At 43.0% G+C, this 25,060-nt stretch overlaps 3 protein-coding genes across 3 annotated transcripts in view; 1 reads left to right on the top strand and 2 right to left on the bottom strand.

Annotated features, from left to right (window-relative positions):
- Positions 1-757: 757 nt before the first annotated feature.
- Positions 758-13,428, bottom strand: CMTM2 (CKLF like MARVEL transmembrane domain containing 2). The gene is made up of 3 exons (XM_073225891.1): positions 12,819-13,428; positions 1,751-1,852; positions 758-1,290 (listed from the first exon to the last, which is right to left on the bottom strand). The coding sequence occupies exons 1-3, from the start codon at positions 13,116-13,118 to the stop codon at positions 766-768; spliced, it is 927 nt and encodes a 308-aa protein (XP_073081992.1). The 5' UTR covers positions 13,119-13,428; the 3' UTR covers positions 758-765.
- Positions 13,429-13,702: 274 nt separating this feature from the next.
- TK2 (thymidine kinase 2) overlaps positions 13,703-25,060 on the top strand; it is a 49,502-nt gene continuing 38,144 nt past the window's right edge. The window contains exons 1-2 of the mRNA XM_073225895.1: positions 13,703-14,131; positions 20,318-20,366. The gene's annotated coding sequence lies outside the window, so the exon portion shown is untranslated. The remainder of the gene's footprint in view (positions 14,132-20,317; positions 20,367-25,060) is intronic.
- Positions 14,260-25,056, bottom strand: CMTM1 (CKLF like MARVEL transmembrane domain containing 1). The gene is given in 4 exon segments (XM_073225612.1): positions 14,260-14,406; positions 21,647-21,660; positions 21,663-21,802; positions 24,225-25,056. Coding segments are annotated over 4 exon segments (903 nt in total). The 5' UTR covers positions 24,827-25,056.

Here is a 25,060-nt window from a genome sequence, read left to right as displayed (position 1 = left end):
TGCCCCAGCCACCCACCTTCCCCACATGAACGAAGGCAGCAGCCGGCCTCCAGCCATCCTCTCTCCTCCGCAGCCCCCGAGTGTGGGCTCTCCTTCTGGTGTAAGTGGACCCTGCCACTTCCTGGCCTTCAGGGACCCCTTGGCACTTAGGACAGAGCCCCAAGTATCCAAGGCCTGCTGACCCTCCCAGCCTCTCTCATGTTGTCCGTGGCTGGGCTGGGGACTTCCCTCCCTCCCCAGACTTCCTCCCAGCAACTCAGGCATTGATATGGGACCTGGCTTTCCTCTCATGAGGGTGACCTTCCCTGTCAGGTCGGCTGGAATGCCCAGTGGGAGCGTGGCCCTGATGGAAGCGTATGTGTGCGTACTGTGGCTCTGGAGCCCAGCTGGGTCTGGCTCAGGGCTTGTGCCCAGTTCCTCACTGGAGGGAGACACTGCAAGTCCCAGGGGGCTGGCTGGCTGCTGTCTGAGGGAACTGTCCCCCGAGTCCCTCCTGTGCCCACCCTGCTTGGCCTGTCTGCCAGCCTGACTCAGCTCCTGGAGGCCCTGAGCCCCGAGGAGATGATGTCACCCCCGTTGTCCTCCTCCTGAGTTCACTTCCCGTGAGCACCAATTCTACACTGCAGAGTGAACGCAAGGAAGGCCAACGACCTGGATTTCCTCCCAGCAAATACCTGGATGCTTTAAATAAATGGAGAGTGAAAACATGAATCTGAATAAGACGCAACCTTTTGCCTCCCCGTCTCTCCTTTTCCTGTGGCCCCTTCAGCTGATTGGTATTGAGAGCCAGTGTCTCCCTCCCTGCTGGTTCCCCAGACCCTCTGTGCCCTGCGTGCCCCCCAAGGGGCCCAGCTCCAGCCTTGCCCTCTGCTCCACAACTCTCAGTAACTTTGGCTGAATGAACAAAGTAATGTGGAGGCCAACTTTAAGCTTTGAAATCCATTTAAAGTCCTTTTCCAAGTAAAGGTGGTTATTAAAATGGAAAAGAAAGTCATTCTTGAAAGAAGCCAAGGAAGACAGTAGAAATCTGTCTTGTAGAATACACTGCCATTTCTGACAGCAGGCGGCTCCTCCATGTCGCTTCTGGCCTCCCTTCGCCTTTTCCTTCTCTGGCGCTTTTTCTGGTGCCTTTGGCTTTGCATCTGGGGGTGGCATGGGGGGCCCTTCGTTTCTTTTGTCCTTTGGTGGAGGAGGGACCAGCACATTCTTTCTGACCTTCTTGCCTTTGAAGTGTTTTCTTTGGAGACTTATATCAATTAAAGCAAAAAATCCAGCCACACCCATAAGAATCTGGAAAACAAAAGGATCCTCATTACTCTTCTTTTTATTCCAAAGCTGGTGTATTCCTTCCTTGTTTCTAATTTGTCAGTAGGCTCTATTGAACACCCTCCCCTTGTGCCCTCAAAGCGCGGGATGGCAGACAGCTTGCCCCTCCCCCAGCCTCAGCTTTCCTGTGCCCGCTGACCTGTCACCTCACTGGCTTGCTTTCTCTCTGTAAACGCGGCGGTGTGGCCGCCCTCCACCTCAGGGGTGGGCAGCTGTGAGGAGGAAGCTGTAGCTTGGCTCCACCCTGGACATCATCTCTATTTAAATGGCACTTCCTCTGCAGGCATTTACCAACTTTTCTTTTAAACTTTGCTTGGATCCCAAGATTTTGTGAAAGAAGACCTTTCCTTAAAACACGGGAAAAATGTCCGTTTGCTCAGAGGTGATTTCTGAGCAATTAAGCAGCCCAGGATGAAAGACTCACCACAGCGACCAGGTAGTGCACGGGCATGGTTTGTCGACTTCTTACGGCAAAGATGATGGCCTCCACGAGCAACACACAGGCGAACAGGCAATTGAGAAGGTCCTGAAAGCATGAGAGAGAGGAGAGTCAGCTTAGACGCTGCTCAGGCCCCGGCAACATTTGACCTGCCATGGCTTCCTCCAAAAGAAGTGGTTTTCAAACTTCTGCCTGATAAAAGAAAAAACAAATCTATTTATCTATATATCTATGTCTATATATGTATGTATATGAAAGGAAACTTACACTGGGCTAGGTGGACATTCCTGTTGCCTCCCAGTGGCTGTTTGAGACCCAAAGCCCAGGAAGTTGAGCTGCCTTTGTGCATGGGCTCCCTCCACTACCATGTCATCTGTGAAATCACACACTTAATGGCCAGTTCTATTTGTTATTTTTTCCTCCAGTACTCATTTAAATAAATGCACAACTATGCAGTTTAATGATGTCCCTCTTGAGCACCACTCCACATCATCTTTCTGCTGTCAGGGTCAGTTCCCATCTCTGGATCCCCGGCAGGCTTTGCTGCCAGCAGGAGGCTCTCCTGGATTCTGGCTATTGGGAGCCCAGCAGCTCCCTTTTCACCCCTCTTTCCTGCCTGCTGCCCTGCCTTACTTCCTAGATCACCCTCTCACCTCTCTGCAAGGCTGTACCACCTGCTCTATTTGACCTTCCTTCCTGTAGTTTGTGGCCTCAATCTTGCCCTTGCCCTATACTTGTTTTGCTTAACCTACTGACAAGGTCCAGATGTTCCCAGACTGGGCAAAACGGATGCCTTCCAAGCTGCCTTTCCTGAAGTCCCACCCACTGTTGCTCCCTGCAATAGCCAGACTTCTCAGAGTTGGCTAAACCAGCAAGCCCAGCTTCCTACCCCATCGTTTCTAGAGTTAAGAGTAGCCCAGAGCCTATACACCCTCTTAAGCCTCTGGGCAGCAGCTGACCCTGCAGCACTGGACAAAGCCCACCCTTCCCCTTGGTTTCTATGATGCCATTTTCTGCGGATTATCCTTCCCTGGCCACTTTGTTGTCACAGGCCTTTTTTCCTTTTCAATGTTTTGAATTGTAGTACATCACAGACATCAGAAGATTATAGAACATCCTGTCTCCACTCACACCTCCACCAGCCATGAGCCACAGAGATTAAACATATGTTTAATAATATCTTGTAAGGTCTCTTACCTTGCAGAAAAAGAAAAAGGTAAAACTCTGTGGAGTGAGCTACAGTCTCACCATTCCATCCCTTTTCATGCTTCTCTCCCAGAGGAAACGATGCCTTGCAAGCTGGTGGGTAGTGTCCAAGTATGCATTGGTATTTTCTTCCATATTATATATTCATAAACAATTTCCACTATTTTGTGTGTTTCAAAAATTTAAATTTAAATACATACCTAGCACTGACTTTTAAAATTTAACACATTTTTTTGAGATCCATTCTGAGAACTAGAGATTGAATTCATTAATTTTAACTGATGTAGTTTACTCTATGAAGAAACTACACTAGAGATATTAGGTTATTTCTACTTTCTAGAAAATTATTACAAAAAAAATATTTGCTGCAGTGAACACTCTTGTCTGTGCCTCCTATGCGTATCTTCTCCTTGGCAAGGTGTTGCCAAGTGCTCGTGTCAATTTCCCCTCGTTCCAGTAACGTGCAGGAGCACCCGTTTCCCATGTCCTTGCCAACATACAGGATGTTTTTGCCAATCTGATGACTCAAAATGGTACCTTGTTGTTTTAACTTTCAGGTCCCTGGTTATTAGTGAAGCATTTTAAAAAACATTTTAGGCATTTGGGTTTCCTGACTAGTTCGTATCCCTTGCCCCACAAAACAATTTAACAAAATGGCAATAGTAAGTCCTTACCTATGAATAGTTACTTTAAATGTAAATGGATTAAAATCTCCAATAAAAAGACATAGGATGGATGAATGGATTAAAAAACAAAACAAAACAAAGGTCTAACAATATTCTGCCTACAAGACTCACTTTAGCCTTAAAGACACACTTAGACTGAGAATGAAGGGATGGTAAAGATATTTCAAGCAAATGGTAATTTTAAAAAATCAAGAGTGGTTATATTTTTATCAAACAAAATAGACTTTAAGCTAAACATGGCAAAAGGAGACAAAGATCATTTGTAATAATAAAGAGTCAGTGCCTCAAGAGATATATAACAATTGTAAATATTTATACCCCCAATATTGAAGCACCTAAATACATAAAGCAAAATCTAACAGATCTAAAAGGAGAAATAAAGAGTAATACAATAATAGGTACTTGTTAATACCCCACTCTCAACATTGGATACATCATCCACATACAGAATCAACAAGTAAACAGAATATTTGAATGACATTATAGACCAAATAGACCTAAATAGACATATGCAGAACATTCTTTCAATTACAGCAGAATGCATATTCTCCGGAAGAGTACATGGAACATTTTCTAGGATAGTCCATGTGTTAGGCCACATAATAAGTCTTAACAAATTTGAGAAGATTGAAATCATACCAAGTATCTTCTCTGACCACAAGGGCATGAAACTAGAAATCAACAAGAAGAAAACTGGAAAATCCACGAACATGTGGCAATTAAATAGTGCTCTCCTGAACAACCAGAAGATCAAAGAGGAAGCTAAAGGGGAAATTTTAAAGTTTCTTGAGAAGAACAAAAATGGAAACACAACATATTGAACTTAAGGGATAAAGCAAAAGCAGTTCTGAGAGGGACATTCATAGCAATAGATGCAAACATTAAGAAGCAGAAAAGATCCTAAGTAATCAGCCTCTCTACTCCTTAAAGAACTAGAAAAAGAAGAGTGAACTGAGCCCAAAGTTATGTCAAAGAAATGCCAAAGTTATGCCAAAGAAAAAAATGAAATAGAGAACAGAAAAACAATAGAAGAGATGAATAGATTAAGAGTTGATTCCTTAAAAAGATAAACAAGATGCATAGACCCTTGCCTGCACTAATGACCAAGGAAAAGAGAGAAAGGACCTGAAGCAACAAACTTATCAAAGGATCATAAGAGGCTACTATGAACAAACTATATGCCAACCAACTGAACAACCGAGGAGAGATGGAAAAACTCTTAGAAACATACAACTTACCAAGACTGAATCAGGAAGATACAGAAAATGTGAATAGACCAATTACTAGTAAGGAGATTGAATCAATAATAAAAAATCTCCCAATGAAGAAATCTCCAGGACTAGATGAATTTCACCAAAATTTTAAGAAAAATTAACACGATTCCTTCTCAAACTCTTCCAAAAAAGTGAAGAGGAGGGAACACTCCCAAACTCATCTTACAAGGCTAGCATTATCAGGATACTAAAACCAAAAAAGGACATTCCTAGGAAAGAAAACTACAGGTCAATATCCCTGATGAATATAGATGCAAAAATGCTCAGTAAAATACCAGCAGACTGAATTTTCAGCACATGAAAAGGATCATTCACCATGATCAAGTGGGATTTATCCCTGGGATGCAAGAACAGTTCAACATAGGCAAATCAGTTGGTGTGATACATTACATTAATAGAATGAAAGAGAAGAATCATATGATTATTTCAAAGATGCAGAAAAAGGATTTGACCAAATTCAACATCTATTCATGATAAAAACTCTTAACAAATTAGGCATAAAAGGAACATATCTCAACATAATGTATGACAAGCCCAGAGCTAATATCATACTCAATGATGCAAAGATGAAAGCTTTTCTTCTAAAATCAGGAACAAGACACGGGTGCCCGTTCTTACCATTCTGATTCAGTATAGTAATGGAAGTCCTAGCTAGAGCAATCAGGCAAGAAAAACAAAAAGTATGCTATCCATTGTCCCATTTTTCTACTGGCTTGTTTAAAAAATTTTGTTAATGATGCCTTCTGTTGTAAAACTTTAATTTTAATGGGATACATAGTTGCTCTCTCTCTCTCTTAGTTCCATGAATATTTAGTAAATACTCCATTCAACTATTGTATAATGCCATCTCTCATACACCAAGTTGCCATATGTATGTAGGTCTATATCTTGAGTTCTCTTTTTATTTTTAATTTTTATTTTGTTGTCATTAATCTACAACTACATAAGGAACATTATGTTTAATAGACTCCCCCCATCACCAAGTCCCCTGCACATACCCCATTATAGTCACTGTCCATCAATGTAGTAAGATGCTATAGAATCACTACTTGTCTTCTCTGTGTTGTACAGCCCTCCCCGTGTGCCCCCACACATTATGTCTGCTAATAGTAATGCCCTCCTTTTTTCCCCCCCTTATCCCTCCCTTCCCACACATCCTCCCATCTCCCTTTCTGCTTGATAACTGTTAGTCCATTCTTGGGTTCTGTGAGTCTGCTGCTGTTTTGTTCCTTCAGTTTTTTCCTTTTTGGTATCATTAATCTACAGTTACAAGAAGAACATTATGTTTACTAGGCTCCCCTTTTCACCAAGACCCACCCACATACCCCTTCACAGTCAATGTCTATCAGTGTAGTTAAGATGCTGTAAAATCACTACTTGTCTTCTCTGTGTTGTAGAGCCTGCCCCATACCCACCCCACACATTATACATGCTAATTGTAATGCCCCCTTTCTTTTTCCTTGCCCTCATCCCTCCCTTCCCACCCATCTTCCCCAGGCCCTTTCCCTTTTGTAACTGTTAGTCCATTCATGGGTTCTGTGATTCTGCTGCTGTTTTGTTCCTTCAATTTTTCTTTGTTCTTATACTCCACATATGAGTGAAATCATTTGGTACTTGTCTTTCTCCGCCTGGCTTATTTCACTGAGCATAATACCCTCTAGCTCCATCCATGTTGTTGCAAATGGTAGGATTTGTTTTCTTCTTATGGCTGAATAATATTCCATTGTGTATATGTACCACATCTTCTTTATCCATTCATCTACTGATGGACACTTAGGTTGCTGCCATTTCTTGGCTATTGTAAATAGTGCTGTGATAAACATAGGGGTGCATCTGTCTGTTTCAAACTGGGATGCTGCATTCTTAGGGTAAATTCCTAGACGTAGAATTCCTGGGTCAAATGGTATTTCTATTTTGTGCTTTTTGAGGAACCTCCATACTACTTTCCACAATGGTTGAACTAATTTACACTCCCACCAGCAGTGTAGGAGGGTTCCTCTTTCTCCACAACCTCGCCAACATTTGTTGTTGTTTGTCTTTAGGATGGTGGTGATCCTTGCTGGTGTGAGGTGATATCTCATTGTGGTTTTAATTTGCATTTCTCTGATAACTAGTGATGTGGAGCATCTTTTCATGTGTCTGTTGGCCATCTGAATTTCTTCTTTGGAGAAGTGTCTGTTCAGCTCCTCTGCCCGTTTTTTAATTGGATTATTTGCTTTTTGTTTGTTGAAGTGTGTGAGCTTTTTATATATTTTGGATGTCAACCCTTTATCGGATCTGTCATTTATGAATATATTCTCCCATACTGTAGGGCACCTTTTTGTTTTATTGATGTTGTCCTTTGCTGTACAGAAGCTTTTCAGCTTGATATAGTCCCACATGTTCATTTTTGCTTTTGTTTCCCTTGCCTGGGGAGATATGTTCATGAAGTCATTCATGTTTATATCCAAGGGGGGGTAGTTTATCTATTTCGTTTATTTTCTCAAAGAACCAGCTCTTGGTTTCATTGATTTTTTTCTATTGTTTTATTCTTCTCAATTTAATTTGGTCATTGATCCATTGATTATTTAGGAGCATGTTGTTAAGCCTCCATGTGTTTGTGAGCCTTTTTTTTTTCTTTGTACAATTTATTTCTCATTTTATACCTTTGTGGTCTGAGAAGTTGGTTGGTAGAATTTCAATCTTTTTGAATTTACTGAGGCTCTTTTTGTGGCCTAGTATCTGGTCTATTCTGGAAAATGTTCCATGTGTGAGTTCTCTTTTTTATTCCTGTATTAGTCTTCTTAGGCTGCCATAGCAAAATACCACAGACTGGGTGGCTTAAACAAATGACATTTATTTTCTCACAGTTCTGGAGGCTAGAAGTCCATGATCAAGGTATCAGTAAATTCAGTTTCTGATGAAAGTCTCTTCCTGTTATGCAGATGGCTGCCTTCTTGCTGTGTCCTCACATGGCCTTTCAGTGGTACACAAGGTGCAGCTGGGGAGGAGGGAGATCTAGAGGGTGGTGGGGGAAGAAGAGGGAGGGAGAGAGAGCTCTCTGTTGCCTTTTCTTATAGAGACTCTAATCCTATCAGATTGAGGCCACACTCTGTGGCTCCTTTAATCTTAATTACTACCTACCGGTTTCATCTGCAAGTGCAGCCGCACTGAGTGTTAGGATTTGAGAATATGAATTTTGGGTCCATGTGCTCAAACTTTCAGTCCATAACAAGTCCGTTAGTCTTTTTGTCAATCCTTCAGCTAGCACCAAAAGTTTATAGTAATTCTGATATCTGATTGGATGAGTCCATCTTTGTAATTCTTTTTATTCTTCCCTAAGAATTTTAGAACTCTCTTGTAAAGTTCCATAAACCACTTGATTAGGTTGAAATTTCATTTAATTTATTAATTGCTTCAGAATAAAACTGCCATCTTTATGATAACAGCTCTTTATATCTGTGATGGTGGTATATTTCTCCACTTATTTAGAATTTTCTTTTATGTCCATTAATAAAATGTTAAAATATCTATATAAAGGCTTACATATCTTTGAGCAGTTTTATTTTCAGACACCCTGTAGTTTCTGTTGCTGTTTTAAGTGCTTTCTTTTTCTCATTGTTTGTTGCTGGTATTCCGAAACATTACCATTTTTGTCTCTGGGAGCTTGTGGAACTCAATCAGTTCTAGTAATTTGTAGATTCTCTTAGATTTTCTGTATAGAGAATCATATTATCTGCAAGTTGTGCTCATTTTTCCCCCTTCCCAATCCATGTATCATTTTCTTCTCACATTGACTAAGATCTGCAGCAGAATGTTGGTGTAAAGTAGGGATAGTAGGCATCTTTAAGTTAACTGTGAAATGCAATGTTTATTGTAGGTCTGGGTCAGAAGATAAGGAAGTTCCCTTTTTCCCTAGTTTGCCAAGTTTTCTAAAAATTAGTATTGAATTTTACTGAATAGTTCTTATGTAGTTTATAAGAAAATTTTTTCCTTTAGATAAAAGATGGTGAATTATATTAATAGAATTTGTAAGGCTAAATCATCTTTGCATTTGTGGTGAATATCCTGCTTGATTGTGATGTATTGTTTACTTATATTTTAGCTTGATTCAATTTGTTAATATTTTGAGGATTTTCATGGCTATATTCAAATAAGATACACCTATAACTCACTCTCCTTATATTGTCTGGTCTCAAGATCAAAGCCCTACTAGATAGTACAACATATTATAAAGCCTTTTCTTAAAAAAAAGAAAAAAGGACAGACAGTGGAACTGAATATAAAGTGCCAAAGTGAACCCTGCGTATGAGATTTTAGCATTTAACAAAAATGCCTTTTCAAATCAGTGGGGAAAAGATGTGCTGTTTAATAAAGGAATAAATCATATGATAGTGTGGAGCAACTGGATAGCCATCAGGATATAAAGCTGGAGCCATGGTTCAAATATTCTTTCTGCCCCTTTCTCTTTCCCTTTGGGGATTCCACGTGTGTTAGTCGGCTTGGTGGTGCCCCACAGGTCTCTTAGGCTCTGTTAATTTTTTCTTCACTCTTTTTTCTTTCTGTTCCTCAGATTGGGTAATCTCAGTTGGCCTATATTCAGGTTCACTGATTCATTCTTCTGCCTGCCCAAATTGGCTATTAAACCACTCTAGTGAATTTTTCTTTTCAGTTACATTCTTTTCAGTTCCAGAATTTCTATTTTGTTCCTTTTTATAATTTCTCTTTATTGATATTTTCTCTGTTTGTTCATGAATTATGAACAAGCTGGGGGGAGTGAGGGATGGCAGGTGGGAAAGTTAAAATGCTCCAGTGCTCTCTCACCAAACTTCAGTAGCTTCTTTCTTTATTAAGCATTCCCCTGGTTGATGCTAGGTCTTTTGTTAGATTCCAGAGTTCTGAAAAAGTTGATCCTGACAATTTTTGGACAGCCTAATTAATCATTGCTTTAGTACAGAGACAGAGTTTTGGAATTCCCTACTCTGACATTCTTAATGTCACCCTCATTAAATCTAGAGGGTTCTCAGTCATTATCATTTTTAATATTTCCTCTCCTCCTTTCTTTTGAGTCTCTTCTGGAACTCCTATTAGGCTTATGATGGACTTTCTCATTCCATATTCTGTTTCTCAGCTTCTCTCATATTTTCTATATCTCTCATGCTATATTCTGGGTAATTTCTCCACATCTTTCAGTTCACTAATTCTCCAGCTTTGTCTAATATGCTTTTTAACCCATCTGTTGATTTTTTTTCAATAGCTATATGTTCAATTCTAGACATTCTATTTTGCACTTTTTAAAAGTTAATGACTCTGTAACATCTTACTATGTTGATAGATAGTGATCACCCTGGGGGTGGGGTTAAAGATTTAATAGTATGGGTAACTGTTGAACCACTGTGTTGTATATTTGAAACCAACATCAGGTTGTATTATCAATGATACTTTAATTTAAAAAAATCTGTCTGCTCTGTCCTCATAAGGTCTTACTCTTAGAGCGCTTATTTATGTCTTTATTAATTTTAAGTATGTTTTTTATTATTTTCAGATAGCTCTTTTATTGTCTTACATACTCAAGGTCTAATCCTCCCATTTGTTATGTTTGTTGATTCTTGATTCTTAGTCATGGGGATTTCAAAATAAGGTATTTTGTAGTTTTAAACTGTGAGTTCATTTTTGACAAGGCTCTCCTTCCACCCTTTGCCCCTGCATTCATACATACGCTGTCCACACACGGGAATCTCTCTAGGCTTTGAATGTGATTCTACATTTGTTTCTGTCAGGAGACCCAAAGATATCATCAGAATATCACCAGTTTGGGATAAAGTTTTTTTTGCTGATTCCAAGGCATGACTTTTTCTAGGCTGCGTGAGGGTTTTTAGGCTGACGGTAGTAAAAATTCAAATCTGTACAAAGTATAAGCTCAAGGTTTCTATTTCTCAATGTGGTCTTTATTGTTTTTACTACTCAAAGCTCAGGTAGAAATGAACATCCTTTCTTGTTCCTCTCTGTGAGGGAAATAGTGTCTTTTCTGTCTTTTCCCTAAGGGTGAAGATTTTGCAGGATGCTGGCTTTATGCAGAGTTCTCAGTAAATCCCCACTTTGCTTAGAACCAGGGCTTCATCTCCTAACTTGAGAGTGTATGATAATCCATGTTGTAGGTTCCTGGAATAATTCCTTATGGACCATTCCAACCCACACTTCAGCAGTTTATTTGACCACTGCTTCTGTTTTCCATTGCTGGCACTTGTGTCTTTCCCTTTCTTTTTTGCCAGCTCGGCCATTTAGTTAAAGCTTTCATGTTTACATTTTCCTTAGTAGTTTTAGGTAAGTGCAGCAGGATGATTTTCAGGGTTCACTTATTTTTCATCTTGCTGGAACTTTAAGTATCTACTCAGGCTCCTTGACTGCGAACTGGTTCCTCTGCCGAGTCTTCTTGGGACCTCTTCTCCTTTCTCTCTGTACTGGGGGTCTCCACCTACCCCACTGAGAACTATGGATCCCTGGACCCTAGTAACTTTTAACAAGGAGGCAGGCCAGAGTATAGTTAGGGACCTAAGACTCTATTGGCGGAGCTGCGTTTGAATCCTTTTTCTGCCACTTGGCTCCTTGACTGCGAACTGGTTCCTCTGCCGAGTCTTCTTGGGACCTCTTCTCCTTTCTCTCTGTACTGGGGGTCTCCACCTACCCCACTGAGAACTATGGATCCCTGGACCCTAGTAACTTTTAACAAGGAGGCAGGCCAGAGTATAGTTAGGGACCTAAGACTCTATTGGCGGAGCTGGGTTTGAATCCTTTTTCTGCCACTTAATTGTTGAGTTACCTGGGGGCAAGTTATTGGCCATTCTGCATCCGTTTCATGTGTAAAGTGAGTGAAACTCGAGCATGGGGTCTTGGAGGTACGCTGGGAGTGTCAGTATACAAGGGACCTCGGATTAGGTGGGGGTTTGGGGGTGGGCTCTGCGATCATACAGGTGATAGGCAGGGATTCAAGTCCATGAGTCCTCAGTCACAGTGCCAAGTACTCTACATTTCCTCTCAGGAATAATCCCTTGGTCTATTAGTACCATCTTATGTCACATGAGGAAACAGGCTGTGAGTGGTGGAGTAAATTGCCTGGCTTGGTCATTCCAATGGATGGTTGCTTTGGGCTGAACATCCTTCTGGGCTGAACATCCTTCACAGAGGTAGTCACTGGGGAGCTAAGGCTGCTTTAGAAGTGATTTTTTTAGAAATTCTCATTTTATATTACTTATTTATGGGAAGATTGATTTTCTTTGAATTTGGGGATGGGGTACTTGCTGGGGTGATCTCCCCAGTAAGGTGTGAGCTGGCACAGGGCTTGGGAGGGACAGCTGGTGGTTCCCGCCTCCTCTTCTCCCAAGGACAGCAAAGACTTCTATCTTTGACCACCAGGTTGGTAAGTGGCCCTCCACCCCCGGTCCCCAAACTGGGCTTTTTCTAACCTTATCTATCTAAGTTCAGCTGTCCCTGCCCCACCTGTGGTGCTGAGGCCATGACCTGGGCACAAATATGGGAGGTGAGCTCTGTCTCTCTGAGTCACTTTGCAGGTGCCCAGACACACTTGTACAACAGCCCGGGCACTCCCCACCATACCCTCACTTACAGAAATGGGCCACAGGATGAAGGGCATGTATATTTGGATGGCGAAGGTGTAGATACCCAAGAAAAAGCAGAAGATGGGCAGCTTCATGGTGACGATGAGTGTCAGGAGAGGGTGGATGGTGGTCCCCGTGAAAAGCATCAGTGAAGCTACTAGGCAGCCCTGCTGGGAGATATGTGTGTGAGCCACTGCAAAGGGCTCTTATCGACTTTGTAGCCCCTCTGGAGGCTGCTTCTCCTTCTCTTCCTGTCCTTGGGCCCTTGCCCAGAGATACCAGCCCGACTTACCACGACCTCGGCATGCCTCATCATCCAGAACTCCCTATTGCTGCCCTTGAACTCCCACCTGTAGCGGTGACACCCCTTCCTCTTGCCCACTTCAACCTTGGGCTGCACAGACTTGGGCTTTGCCTCCTTGTCATCTTTCTTGTCTGGGGATGCGGGGGCCGGAGGGGGCGCTGCCCACAACGGTGCCGCCGGAGCAGGTGCTGCCGGAGCAGGTGCCGCCGGAGCAGGTGCTGCCGGAGCAGGGGCTGGGGCTGGGGCTGGGGCTGGGGCCCCTTTGCCCTTTTTGCCTTTGTCAGCCATCTTTGCGCGGTTCCTAACTTCTTACGGCCTGCTCAGTCTCTCCCGCTGTCCCCGGACAGGCCTGGCCTTTGAGCGAGCCTGTGCCCACCGACCTGCTCAGAGGCCACGCTCAGCCAACGGCCGGGGCGGCCAATGCCAACGCCCAGCGCCCCGTCCGCGCGCCCCGTCTCACCATGAGGACCAGTGCTGGTGTCCTGTGCCCAGCAGCTGCCAGGCCTGCTCCCACTCCGCGCAGACGTCCCCGCCCCACGTCTGGGCCCACCGCGGTGGCCCCGCCTACGCATGGAGCCCCGTCGTGGTCCAGCTAAGCCGTAGCCGCTGCTCCCGCCTTTGGCTCGGGGGTTGGGGGAACCCTGACCGTGGCCTCCTGGGCAGCCGCGCCCAGAGACCCGCGGGCCCCTCGCCTTGCACTTGAAAATATAACTCGACTTCTACATAAGGTTAACAGGTAGCAGCAAAAGGGTTCCCGATTTAGCAGCCTTGATTTTATGATCACACGCGAGCCTAAATAGGTGACAGCATGGGAGCTCAGGGGTGGAATTCGCGGGACGGATGGGACACAGCCGCTTACCTCTGTGAGGATGCCCGGGAAGGTCCCTGAGTGGGTGCCCCCACAGATGCCTGGCCAGCCGCCCTCACGGCGGCGGGGGTGGGTACCCTCTATGCTGCCAGGCTGGGTGGCCTTGTGGGTGTGGGTGCTTGTTTCTTGGCGAGGAAGGGACTGCTTTCCGTTTCTATTCCATGTTCCTTGACCCTTCTGGTGATCACAGCGCCATCGATACACGTGATCGCCGCGTTGAGACACAAGCACTGCCAGACACAAGACCATGTGCGAGAAGGAAGGCGAGGTTATTCGCGACTCAGCAGCAGCAGCCTGTCTTCCCTATCCCCATCTCGGGCAGGGGCTGCACGTGGCCGCCTGTCCCCTCGGACCCTGCACTGCCTTCTGGTGTCGGCCCAGCTGGCTGCTGCGGCCCATTCTGCCATTCCCAGAGAAAGTGATTTTGGAAATGGTGAGTGTTGCTCCCGGTAATGATGACCTTGCTTGATGCCTGAGGAGCCAGAGAAAAGCCCTGGCCTTAGGAGGCTCTGGGTCGGGGTGGGGTCCTGAGAAGGCCCCTTAGTGGAAAGGATGCTTGGTCTATGTTTGCAGGAAGGAGATCTTTCCCAAGGGCACCACCTGGGAGGAAGAGAACTCTAGGTGGACTGGGGTCCCCAAGGAATCTGGTGACACCTCTGGAGCTGGGGGAGAGGGCAGAGATGAAGCTGAGGAGCTCAGGATCTGGGACTGTATCCAGAGGTGAGGTCTCAGACTCAGAAAGCCACTGCAAGTAGGTATGAGGTGAATGAAAAGCAAACCAGGCCAGAGGCAGGGAGACGGGGGGCGTGTGGGGGCTCCTGCCATCCAGGTAAGAAGTGATGGAGCCCAGGAGGTGGGGGCCCCTGGCAGGTAGGAGAAGGCTTGGTGGCTGAGTTAGCAGATTGGGACCAGCAACTCACAGCACCCAGATTCTTGGTGCAACCCGTTTCCTGTCTTTATGGCCACTTAATCCCTGGCTGCTTTAATGAACACTTCCTAGGTAGGTCTTGCCCCAGCTAAGCTGTGAGCTCCCCAGGTGGGAGGGGACTATCCCTCATGCTGGGCTCAGGCCTGTGTAATCCAATGGGACTGACTGATTATGGAATGAATTCAAAGGACTTGAAGGTTTTTTTTCTGGATGAATTTCTGTTTGCATTGCTTAACTTTTTAAGCCACAGTTTCAACTCCCCACGCCCAACCCTCCATCTTCCAAACTTTTAATCTGCCATTTCTTGCACTCTTCATTATGATGAGGATTTGAGTCCCAGTTTGTGACCCACCACCAGCCTTGTGACCCAGGGCAGGGTATTTAACCTCAGTTCTTACATCTGTAAAACTAAAGATAGTAAAAATAAGTCAGGAGGTGCCATCCTGAGTAGGCTGGTCACTACCTTTTGACAATGCCCTTGTTTTCCCTCCTACAATCATTCTTTTAATGTAGTTTGAAAATATAATTCTCTAGTCCAGAAAAGTCGAAGTCCTATATATAGACAAGAACATCTTATTGCAACATTCTCAAAAGGGGTTCCACAGACTTGTTTTTGTACCTACTTGGAGAATGAGTATTAGAATGAAGGTTTTCATGAGCTCAGACTTTGTGCAACTTCATGTCTTCTGAAGTCAGTAGAAGAAGGAGAAGGAGTGGCGGTAGGGATGTTCTGCAGATGAATAATGCTGGTCTGTCAGTTTCCTTTTTCAAACACTCTTGAAATACTGATCTTAAGTGGAGTCATGAAGGTGTCTACTTACCCCTCCAACATAGAAGAAATACCTTCTGTCCTTGCATTGCCAAAGGCAACTATTTAAAGGAACATGGTTGTAATGAAACTGTTGATAAGATCCCATAAAACCGAATTGAAATTGTCAATTTTGCATGAAAATGTAATTCCATGAAATATTTAAATTGGCCAATTACCCATCTGAGGATGGTTGCCTTTTTAAAACTTCCCCTTTGATGAATATTAAGAGGAACCCCAGGAGTATAATTCTTCCATCTTTCAGAGACATGAGTTTGTGTGATTTTAAGGTCCTAGATAGGATTTTGTCAGCAGAAATTGGTTTAATTTCACTAAAGAACATCATGAAGAAAAAAATGATCATAAAGAACATCATTAAAAAAGTAATTTTTCCACCAGGTTTTTCTTAAAGGGCATGTAGGATAGCGAACATGAAAAAACCTAGAGGTCTAGGGGCCTAGCCCAAACTAGTCCTCCATAAATGTGACTTTTTGAAGTCTTGCATTTAAAAATTAATGTAAATTCTGCATTCTATTCTATAACACATTTGTTTTAATATTTGTTTTAAATTTAATTTTAGTATTTAAAAAAGATTAGTATTTAATTTTGATACTATGTGTTTAATGAAATAAAATCTTAGATCGCCACTTTATTAACTTAATTCTACTCCCAAATATGCACGTAGGACTGATACTCTGGAGGTTGGGTCATATTTATTCTGTAGGTTCTCACATCCCAAGAAGGCAGGAACCCATCTGAGAAGCAGGTCTGGTATTCAAGAGTGAATGCCTGTGATGCGGACTTCTGTTCCTTCCTAAGGCATAGCCAGAACTGAGTCTGCCCAGACATCTAGAGCTATTTGTGTCTTTTCTTCTGGATTTCAGTGCTGGCTTCTTTAACTGTTAGCCGGATCTGCTTCTTTGTATGCTAAATAAAGGGTATGTGTATGTGGGGGGGGGGGTGCAGGCATGACACACTCCTGAGTATAAGCAGAGGTGTTAGTGGCACCAGTATTCAGAGGGGCAAAAGCCCAGTGTGATATAAATATGATATGGCCCAGACGCCCAATTTGAACATTTCAAGTTTTTAAGTGTTAGGGCTTGACTTGGTAGTGTCACCCTGCCTCACGTGCTCACCCAAACACAGCCAGGAGCGCTGCCATCCAGATTATACTGGTTCTAAGGGAGCTCTTCAGTGTGCTACACATTTCCCAGCCATCTCATTTAACCTTCACAAACACCCCCTAAAGTCAGTATTGTTATGATCTCCATTTTAAGGGAAGTTAACAGAGGCTTAGAAAGGTTTATTAAATTGCCTAAGGTTGACTGTCTGCCAAGGAGTAGTGTCAGAACTCAACTCACAACTCCTCCCGTCAGGGACATCCAAATAAGAAGGAGATGAACTATGTGCCTCAGTTTGAAGTGTAGCATCCATTTTGGCATATTCTGTGGAAGGGGTCATGGAAGGTCAAAATGGTATGGGACAAATGGGAGTAATTTTTGCCCATGAACTCTGTTGGCCTGCCAATTCCTAGATGTGTGACCTGGGGCATGATTTATCACCCCCTATGCCAACACGCTAATTTTTAATATGGGGATAATGATTCTGGAACTCTATATTATGTCACATTACCCACGATTCTACACCAATTGGGTTGGTCTGAGGATTAAATGGCATAATGAATCTGAAAGCATTAGTTGAGATGCCCAGCATCTAGTGGGTAGCAGAAGATCACAATATAGATTCATGATATTTGCCCTCAAAATGTGCACAGATAGTAAACTTCCTGTGAACTCGAGGTGCTCTTCCTGTTGAGTCTGGCTAGAAAGGCACCCTGTGTGGAACGTAAATTGCCTCCTGGAAGCACACTACTATCCAGGGCTCTTTTTGGAAGGGCATTGATGTCCATTATTTGGGTGTCTGGTGGGGGATGCTAGAAAGGGGATGTGGAGCAGGGCTGGTGAGGGCTGGAAGTAGTTAGTTTATTCTGGTTCTCACTTGCCAAGAAGTCTCCCGAACTGCCCCTTGGAGCTAGTGTTTACCTTTTATCTAACATTTCTCTTGTAGCTCACATCTCTTGAGTACTTACTGTGTGTCACATCCTATGCCAAGGTGTTAGTTAATATGTGATCTCATTTGAGTCTCACAACAAACCCCCATTATCCTCAACTTAGAGTTGGGTAAGCAATTTGCTGAAGGTTACCCAGCCGTTACCCTCAGTGGTTTGACTTGAGTGTCCAAGGGTCTTCTCCTGACTAACACCTGCCACCCAGAGAAATTTTTGCCTTAGACACAAACCTTCTTGTTGGCCTCATCTTCGACAGAGAGAGAGAGAGATGTTCTCCCTGACGGGATGAGATTATAACTATAGTGGAAAGCCATGAGCTATAGAATTTACGGTTTCTCCATAAATGCCATAATCCTTACTCATCATCTTTTTCTTTCCCCTTTGACTAAATACCCTATTGAGTCAAGTAGTCTCCTCTGACTAAAATGAGAGGTGGGTTTGTTACTTGACAATTATTTTTCCATAAAGCTCCCAAATTGTTCTCTGAGACAAAGTTGTGTAGAATTATAACTGGGAAAGAAAAAGATGCTTTAATAGTGAATAATTATTTTTAAAATCACTGAATATTAGTGTAAAACATTTACAATTTATTTCACAAAATGTGGTATTTGTAACAGGCACTTATATATAATAAACATTACATGGTGTTCAACTAGCTATTACTTTCATAGTTCCGTTTGTACCTGGAGTTCTCCAAATAGATGGCAGCGCCTAACCAGAAATCACCAGAACTGTTGTTTTTCATTAATCTTATGTGAAGGAGGCATTTCTAAAGCTGATACTTCTTATAAATGTAAAGATATTGCTGGTAGTTTAAAATATGTTTATTATGTTTTCTTAAAAAATTGTTTTCTACTGGCAAAAATCTGCTTGACTGGAACTCAGTTTCTCTGACCATATTAGATAGGTTTTTCTTTTTTACAATATAGATCTATTAAAACATGGAATATTCAAAAGACAATAATTATAATTCATAATTCTCTTGGTTACATTGACAGATGACACTAGACTATGGAGGGTAAAATTGGTAAGAAGTTTAAAAATGAAGCCAGTGACCCAACCACATTTGGGGTGAGGAAAGCTGTATTCTCACTAGCTCTGATGCAGACACATGCTGAGGAGTCAGGCTGGCTGGGGTGGACCTCCACCCTCCCCGTGGATGTCGGGGTCCCTGGCACAGCCTTCACAGAAGCAAGAGCTGCAGTTGAGACTGGGCACCTGAGCCCAGCCCCTACCATCTCTCCAGAGAAAGAGCCCTATCAAATTATGGTCCCAGAGTCCACGGCTTTCAGCAGACCCTCTGTATGTGAGGCCAGAGCTCTTGGATGCCACCCTGCTGAAGGTCTGAAGCCCTGATTTATCACACTTTCTATCTCCCTCCTGGGGACTTCCATCCTTAGCCCTTTGCCAAAGAAGAATGGGAATGGGGGAATAAGGAACTCCATTCTTGTGTGAGCCTTTAAGGAAATCGCCACCTAAAATCAGTACTCCTTACCCTAATCCTATACCTCCTGGGCACCAAACCATCTTACCTGGAGAGATGGACTGAAAGAAAGTGGCAGCTGTATGCGCTGGGTACCTTTAGTGTGTGGGCAGGTCTTTGAGCCTGTGCAGAGCCCTAAACAAGCTAGTGTGAAAATAGGCCATGTGCTGTCTGGCTTCCCACATTGGCCTTTCTGTAAGGTCCCAAGTGACTCCCATAGCTTGATGCCCACACATCACCAGGTCACTTACTTTATGAAGTGTCAAGTTGTCACCTCTTAGGCACCAATGCTGTCACCACCAACCCATATTCCCTACTGTGCCAAGGCCTCCCTGTTACCACTCAGTGGTAGCTATTTACCCTTCTGAGAAATCTTACATGTACACATCCTTTGTCTTATAGGATCTGAAAGGGCAGATTAGAAAGGAAGGGACTCAATAGGAGAAGAGAACATAGTTTTGGATCCTGTTTTGATTGGTCTTTTACATCACTCACCATCTGACCAACTGTGGTGATTGGTATGTGTACTGCTGGCTGGTTGAGCATCAAAATAACTGGGCAATCTTCTTGCTAAGACAGAGTTTCCCAACTATGAAGCTCCTGGGAGCTCACCAGGTATGCCCATGGGCTGTTCCAGTCTCTGGCCCACACCTTGGAGGGCAATAGCAAGAAAAAAGACAGGGGCTCTGAATCATGTGCTAGGCTTCCATATCCATCCAAGGAAAAGAGAATGGAGAATGTTCTCACCCAAGGACAGAGGTAGGGAGAGGGGGTCTGCCGTTATCAGACTTGACCAAAGGCTTGCAACTCTACAAAACTGGCCTGTAGCCACTGTGAGACCAGCTCCTTTCACAAGACCTTCGTCTTCATGCTTAGGAGACCCCAGATCTTGCCTCTGTCCAAGACGCTTCCTGGACACCTCCCCTGGACCCTACAGCAGAGCATGGCGCCTTGAGGCCCTCTCTGGCTCCAGCTTGCTGGCACTGGACCTTTCTCAGAGAGCTCTTGTCCTTCTGACTGTAGCTGCTGACTTTGATGCTGGGAGCCCTCAGTCACCCACCCCCAAGGGCCTCTCCCCTCCGCCAGGGTAACCAGTTCAACATGAGGAAACAGAAGATGCAGAGAACATAAAACTTAGAGAATCTGAGGAGGACAAAGATGTAGGGAGGGTGGAGATTGCGAAACTGTCACAAGGCAATAGGGCATAAAGTCTGGAAAGAATCTGGGCTTTAGAGTTAGACAGACCTGGGCTCAAATCTGAGTTCCCATGTGCCCGTATATAACCTTGGGCAGTAGAATCTCTTTAATCCAATTTTTTCATCTGTTCAACAGGAGTCCAGGATAACTGTAACCCCACCAGGTTGTTGATGGATTAAATAAGGTAATATATGTATGAAAAAGTATCTGGCACATGGTATGTACTCAAAAACAGTTGCTTTATCTTCCTTCTTGAAAATCTCCATGGACAGAGATTTCAGTTTCCCCTAGAAACCTCTCCATAACAAGAGGGTCTTCCATATGTCCAATTAGAGTTGCTCATGTTTTGCTTCGCTTCCTGTTACTCGGCACTTTGTGGGACAGAGAGCTCTCAGCAGCCTTTTAAGAAACTCCCTCACACACTTGAAGAAAATACTTTTGAGTTTTTGCTTAATAACAACCAATCCTACCTTCAGTTTATAAAAGGTATTATAAGGAAACGGGATCTGGAAAAGGCCTGAGCTCAGAGTTAGGACTGTTCACAGTATGAGACAAAAATGGTTAAAAGCAACCCAAATACTTTATGGGGTCTAATGGGCACTTTGTAGTGAATATTTACTTTGTGCCAAGCATTGTGTTATTTGCTTTAAATGCAGTTAAATGTTGCAGGAACCCTATGAGGCAGTTATTATTGCCACACTTTTTGTTTGCTGAATTTCCAGTGTGCAACTGGGGCTAAAGTTCACATAGCCAGTAAGGTGGCAGGGCTGAAGACAGGGCACATGTCTGTATCTGGACAAAGATGTAGTTCTCTGGTCTGTGAGGAAGCAGAGCCTCAGGCTCCACAGTAAATAGGAATTACCTGAGATGTGGGGATTAGCTTTGGGAATGTCTCAACTGGTAACGAATATGAAATAATGGAAAAATCTATCCAAGAAGGCTATGCAGTGTCTCTTCCTGAGTACTCCACCACATGGCACTCCTTTGAGAGTATGAACACTTAACACCCCGAAAAGGCTGATTCCTGCTATCTTTGTGGTTATGCGTGACAATTTTCTACAATTCAGCCATGTATTTTTGGGAGGATGTTGGTAATCCTTTAGAGAGGGTGCTGCTTGAAAAGTAGAAGCATGTGCTGTTTTACAAGCAATAGGTGAGAAATGTGTTCACCCACTGAATATACAAATTAGAATTTTCTTTAGAACAAGCTGAAAAGTACCATGTGTTCATTATCAAAATGAGATGGAAGCAGGTGTGTACATTGGTTATCTTGTAGACAGAGGGGTCTAAGGAATCTTTCTGGGTATTAGTAAAGTTTCTCCCCTAGGACTAGGGCAATACCCTAACTGTCACAGCTCAATTGTGTCCTTGTACAGAGAGATAGCTCTTGTTTTCACTTAAAGGCAGTCTTTACCCTGGGACCGAGGCAAAGCTTATACCTGAATTAAGCAAATGAACACTTACAAGTAAGGGCCAAAGTATGTCAGCAAGTGGTGAAGGGTTAGCACATATAGTAGAATAAAAAAAAGAACGATGAAGATTCCTAGCACTGTGATTGCTACATGCAACTCAGGGGCCTCACTGGTGGTGAAATAAGCTAATGCTCCTATGATAAGGCCCTGTAATAAAAGAAACAGGATTGTTTTATGCACAGAGGCTATTAAAACAAAACAAAATCATACACCATCAGAATATGTCTGATTATATTGCAATTGCTGGTATTGTTTTGCACATACATTTTATTTTTTAAGTTTCTTACATTTTTAAGAAGTGAAATAACAAATGCAAATAATAAAAATGCACACTGTGTAGAAGGATAAAAAATAACACCAGTTTTTTTTCTTCTCTCTCAATCCAACCCTAGTTTATCTCCTTACAAGTAACCACTGTTTATCAAATCCACATGAGGGTGGGCCTATGCTTATAACTTCTAAGGGAAGACATTTTTTTCCTCTACCTAGTCTAGGCCCAGAAGAAAATCTTCCTTGCTAACTCCCTTTATGAGTAGATAGATTTTGTTCTCCCTAAGTTATTCATAAACACAAGTATCTGGCATATGTGACAATTATTCTTCCTGTTATATGATGATAAACTGGTTATTCTGATAAAAAAAGTAACCACATTAACAGTGTATACTTCATACTGGAAAGATGTATATACAGGTAAAATATGTACATATTTTTTATGTCTATAAAGGTACATAAGTACAAAAGACCATAAGTATATGTAATACATATATATAGTGATTTTGGTAGAAAGAGTGAGGCAGAGCCCCAGCTTGCTTGCTTTCCAAACACCTGCTTGTTATCCCTAACATCATTCATTGGGAAACACCAGTATTTTCCCAACCTTTATCATTTACTACATTCTAAAATGTATTCCGGTCCCTTTTGAGACTGCTGATTTCTTCTCTAGTACTTTTGAAATAACAGGCAGTTCATTTTATATTGTATTATTGTCCGACCTAATTTCCCTTTCAGCATTCATTTGCAGACTGTTTATATTTCCCATGTTTGTCTTGGTCAAGTTCCCCCAAACTAAGCCTGACATATTTTTAATTGGGATTTCATTTAACTTATAATTTGGAAAGATTTTAGTCTTACTATTCAAGAAGAACGTATGTCTTTCCAGTTATTGTAGTGGTTTTTAAATAGCTTTCAGTAGAGTTTTAAAGTCTCCTTTATATAGGTCTTTCAAATAAATTTAATCTTTTATATTTTGTCTTGATTTGTTGTAAAGAGAAATATTTTCTTCTATTTTAAGTACTTGTTTGCTCATGTACACTAATGAATTAGTAGAAATTATCTTGTTCTAAAGTTTCTTGGTTGATTTAGAGTGCTTAAGATATACCATCATATCAGCTGAAAGAATTGATTTATTTGTCTCTTTTCAAATGTTCATTTCTTTTTCTTGTCTAATTGTGATGCCTAATAGTCCAGAAAAATATTGAATAACAGCATTGATAGTGGGCATCATCTTTGTTCCTCATTTTAATGGAAATATTTCTGATGTTTAATAATTTATGACACTGACTTTTGAGTTATTTTTATAATGTCAGTGAAAGTCTCTGTTCTTATTTTACTCTTTCCTCCCCCTCTTCCTTTTCTCCCTCTTCTTCCTCTCTTCGCAATCAGAGATGAATGCTGAATTTTGTCAAATATGTTCTTTACACTGTTTGATATAATCTTTTAATTTTTTCTCCTTTTACTTATAATATAGTGGATTAGTTTAGTTTAATAGAGTCCCGATAGGGAATCATCCTTACATTTCTTCTTCTTGGTGTATTTTTTTAAGTACTGATACATATTTTCTGCTAATGTATTAATACTTGCAGCTTTGATGCAGTAAGATTTCTATGTCATTTTCTTTTTCTGAACTTGGTTAGGTTTTATATTAGTGTTATACTGACTTTGTAAAAATAGTTTACAAGTATTTCTTCATTCTCAATGAAAAAGTTTGAGTAGTATCAGAATTATGTCCTATTGAAAGTTAACCTTTAAAAAATGTGGGCTTAATACATTCTGAAAGAGACTCATTTGATAAGTTCTCATATTCTTCTGTGTTCATATTGGTCTGTTCAGGTTTTTGGTAATTTACAATTTACATTTTTCTAGAAAATCAGCTATTTCCGATTATCCGAATTCACTTGTTTTCCAAAGTCTTCTTGTGGATCCTTTCAGTTTCATCAGTGTTTGTGATTATTTTCCTTTTCTGGTTAATAACAATGTCCTCTCCCTGTTTTTCCCCATTACAGTGGCCAGTGGTTTATCAGTTTTATTGGTCAAGTCTGTTATTTTTGTTTGCTAATTTACACATTTCTGCGGTTACCTTCATTGCTTCTCTAATTGGGAAAACCTGAGAAATAGAAAATTAAGACGGGGGAAAAAAGCCAAATTTGGTAGTAAGGGTTGACTGTGTGCCAGAGCAAAGGAAGAGAGAAAGGAGAGGTGAGGCGAAACAAAGGCTTCGCCCCGGGCATCAGGGAAGCCTTCCCCAGGTGGCCCCCGGGAACCACTCCCTGCGTCCGCCCGGCCGGGTCTCCAGCCTCGGGATCTTCAGCCCTCCCGTGGGCGAGAGGAAGAACAAAAACTGCTCGAAGATGTCCCTGAGTTTGAGGGGGACTTTGGCCCGGCCCTCCGCACGCTTTTGGATGGCCGCTTTCTCCTGTGCGCTCGAGGGGTACTTGTGCAATGGGAGCCCGCTTTGGGGGTCCTGTGGGAGTCCTCGAGGCGGCGGTCTGCGCGGCCCCGGGCGCTGCTCTGAGTGCGCCGAAGGTGCTGGACGCTCAGGTGTACAGGACGCGCCCGCGTTTGCTGCGGGGAATGCAGGTTCCCTGATGGTGCCTTGGCGGTACAGCATCCGGGGGGGACCCCCGGGCCTGGCCGTGGCAGGGCGGCCCTGCGGCTTTGAGCCAGCGCGGCCGGCTTTCCCCGAGAGTCCGCGCTGCTCCCCAGCGGCCGCTGGCAGCCTATCCCTCGCGCGCACGCAGTCCTCCCGGCCTGCGGGCAAAGCAAGCCCTCCAGCCAGCCATCCTCGTCGCCCCCGCACGCGATGCCACTGCTTCGCCTGGGAGTTCAGTGTGCCTGCAACCCAGCACTTCCGTGCTGCCTGCCAGCCAGCCAGGAACGGGGTTCCGCAGACCATTTAGGGTGGTCTCGGCTCCCTCTTTTCTGCCACCCAGGCCCGGGAACAGAAAACCGGATCCCATCCGGGTGCTCCCGGAGCTCGCATGGAGGTTAACAGTAAGGGTGGGCTCTGGGTGCAGAGTTCCTAAATCTCTTCTTCCAGCTCCCATATTGAGATTAAAATGAGAACAACTGCAGAAAACACGTGGAAGAATAAAGAAGATAGGTTTAATATTTAGCATCAATTGAAAAG

The sequence above is a fragment of the Manis javanica genome, chromosome 17 (assembly GCF_040802235.1).
Source record: "Manis javanica isolate MJ-LG chromosome 17, MJ_LKY, whole genome shotgun sequence".
NCBI classification, from domain to species: domain Eukaryota; kingdom Metazoa; phylum Chordata; class Mammalia; order Pholidota; family Manidae; genus Manis; species Manis javanica.
Note: the sequence above shows the minus strand (reverse complement) of the source record. Positions and strands in the feature narration are given on the sequence as shown.

Bases quoted from the DNA above. Each gene is read 5' to 3' on its own strand.
- CMTM2 (XM_073225891.1), bottom strand. From the start codon at position 13,118: ATGGCTGACAAAGGCAAAAAGGGCAAAGGGGCCCCAGCCCCAGCCCCA. The intron at 1,853-12,818 runs GTAAGTCGGGCT...TCATGCTTTCAG, and splicing joins TGAGGCATGCCGAGGTCGTG to GACCTTCTCAATTGCCTGTT. The intron at 1,291-1,750 runs GTGAGTCTTTCA...TTTGTTTTCCAG, and splicing joins TGCACTACCTGGTCGCTGTG to ATTCTTATGGGTGTGGCTGG.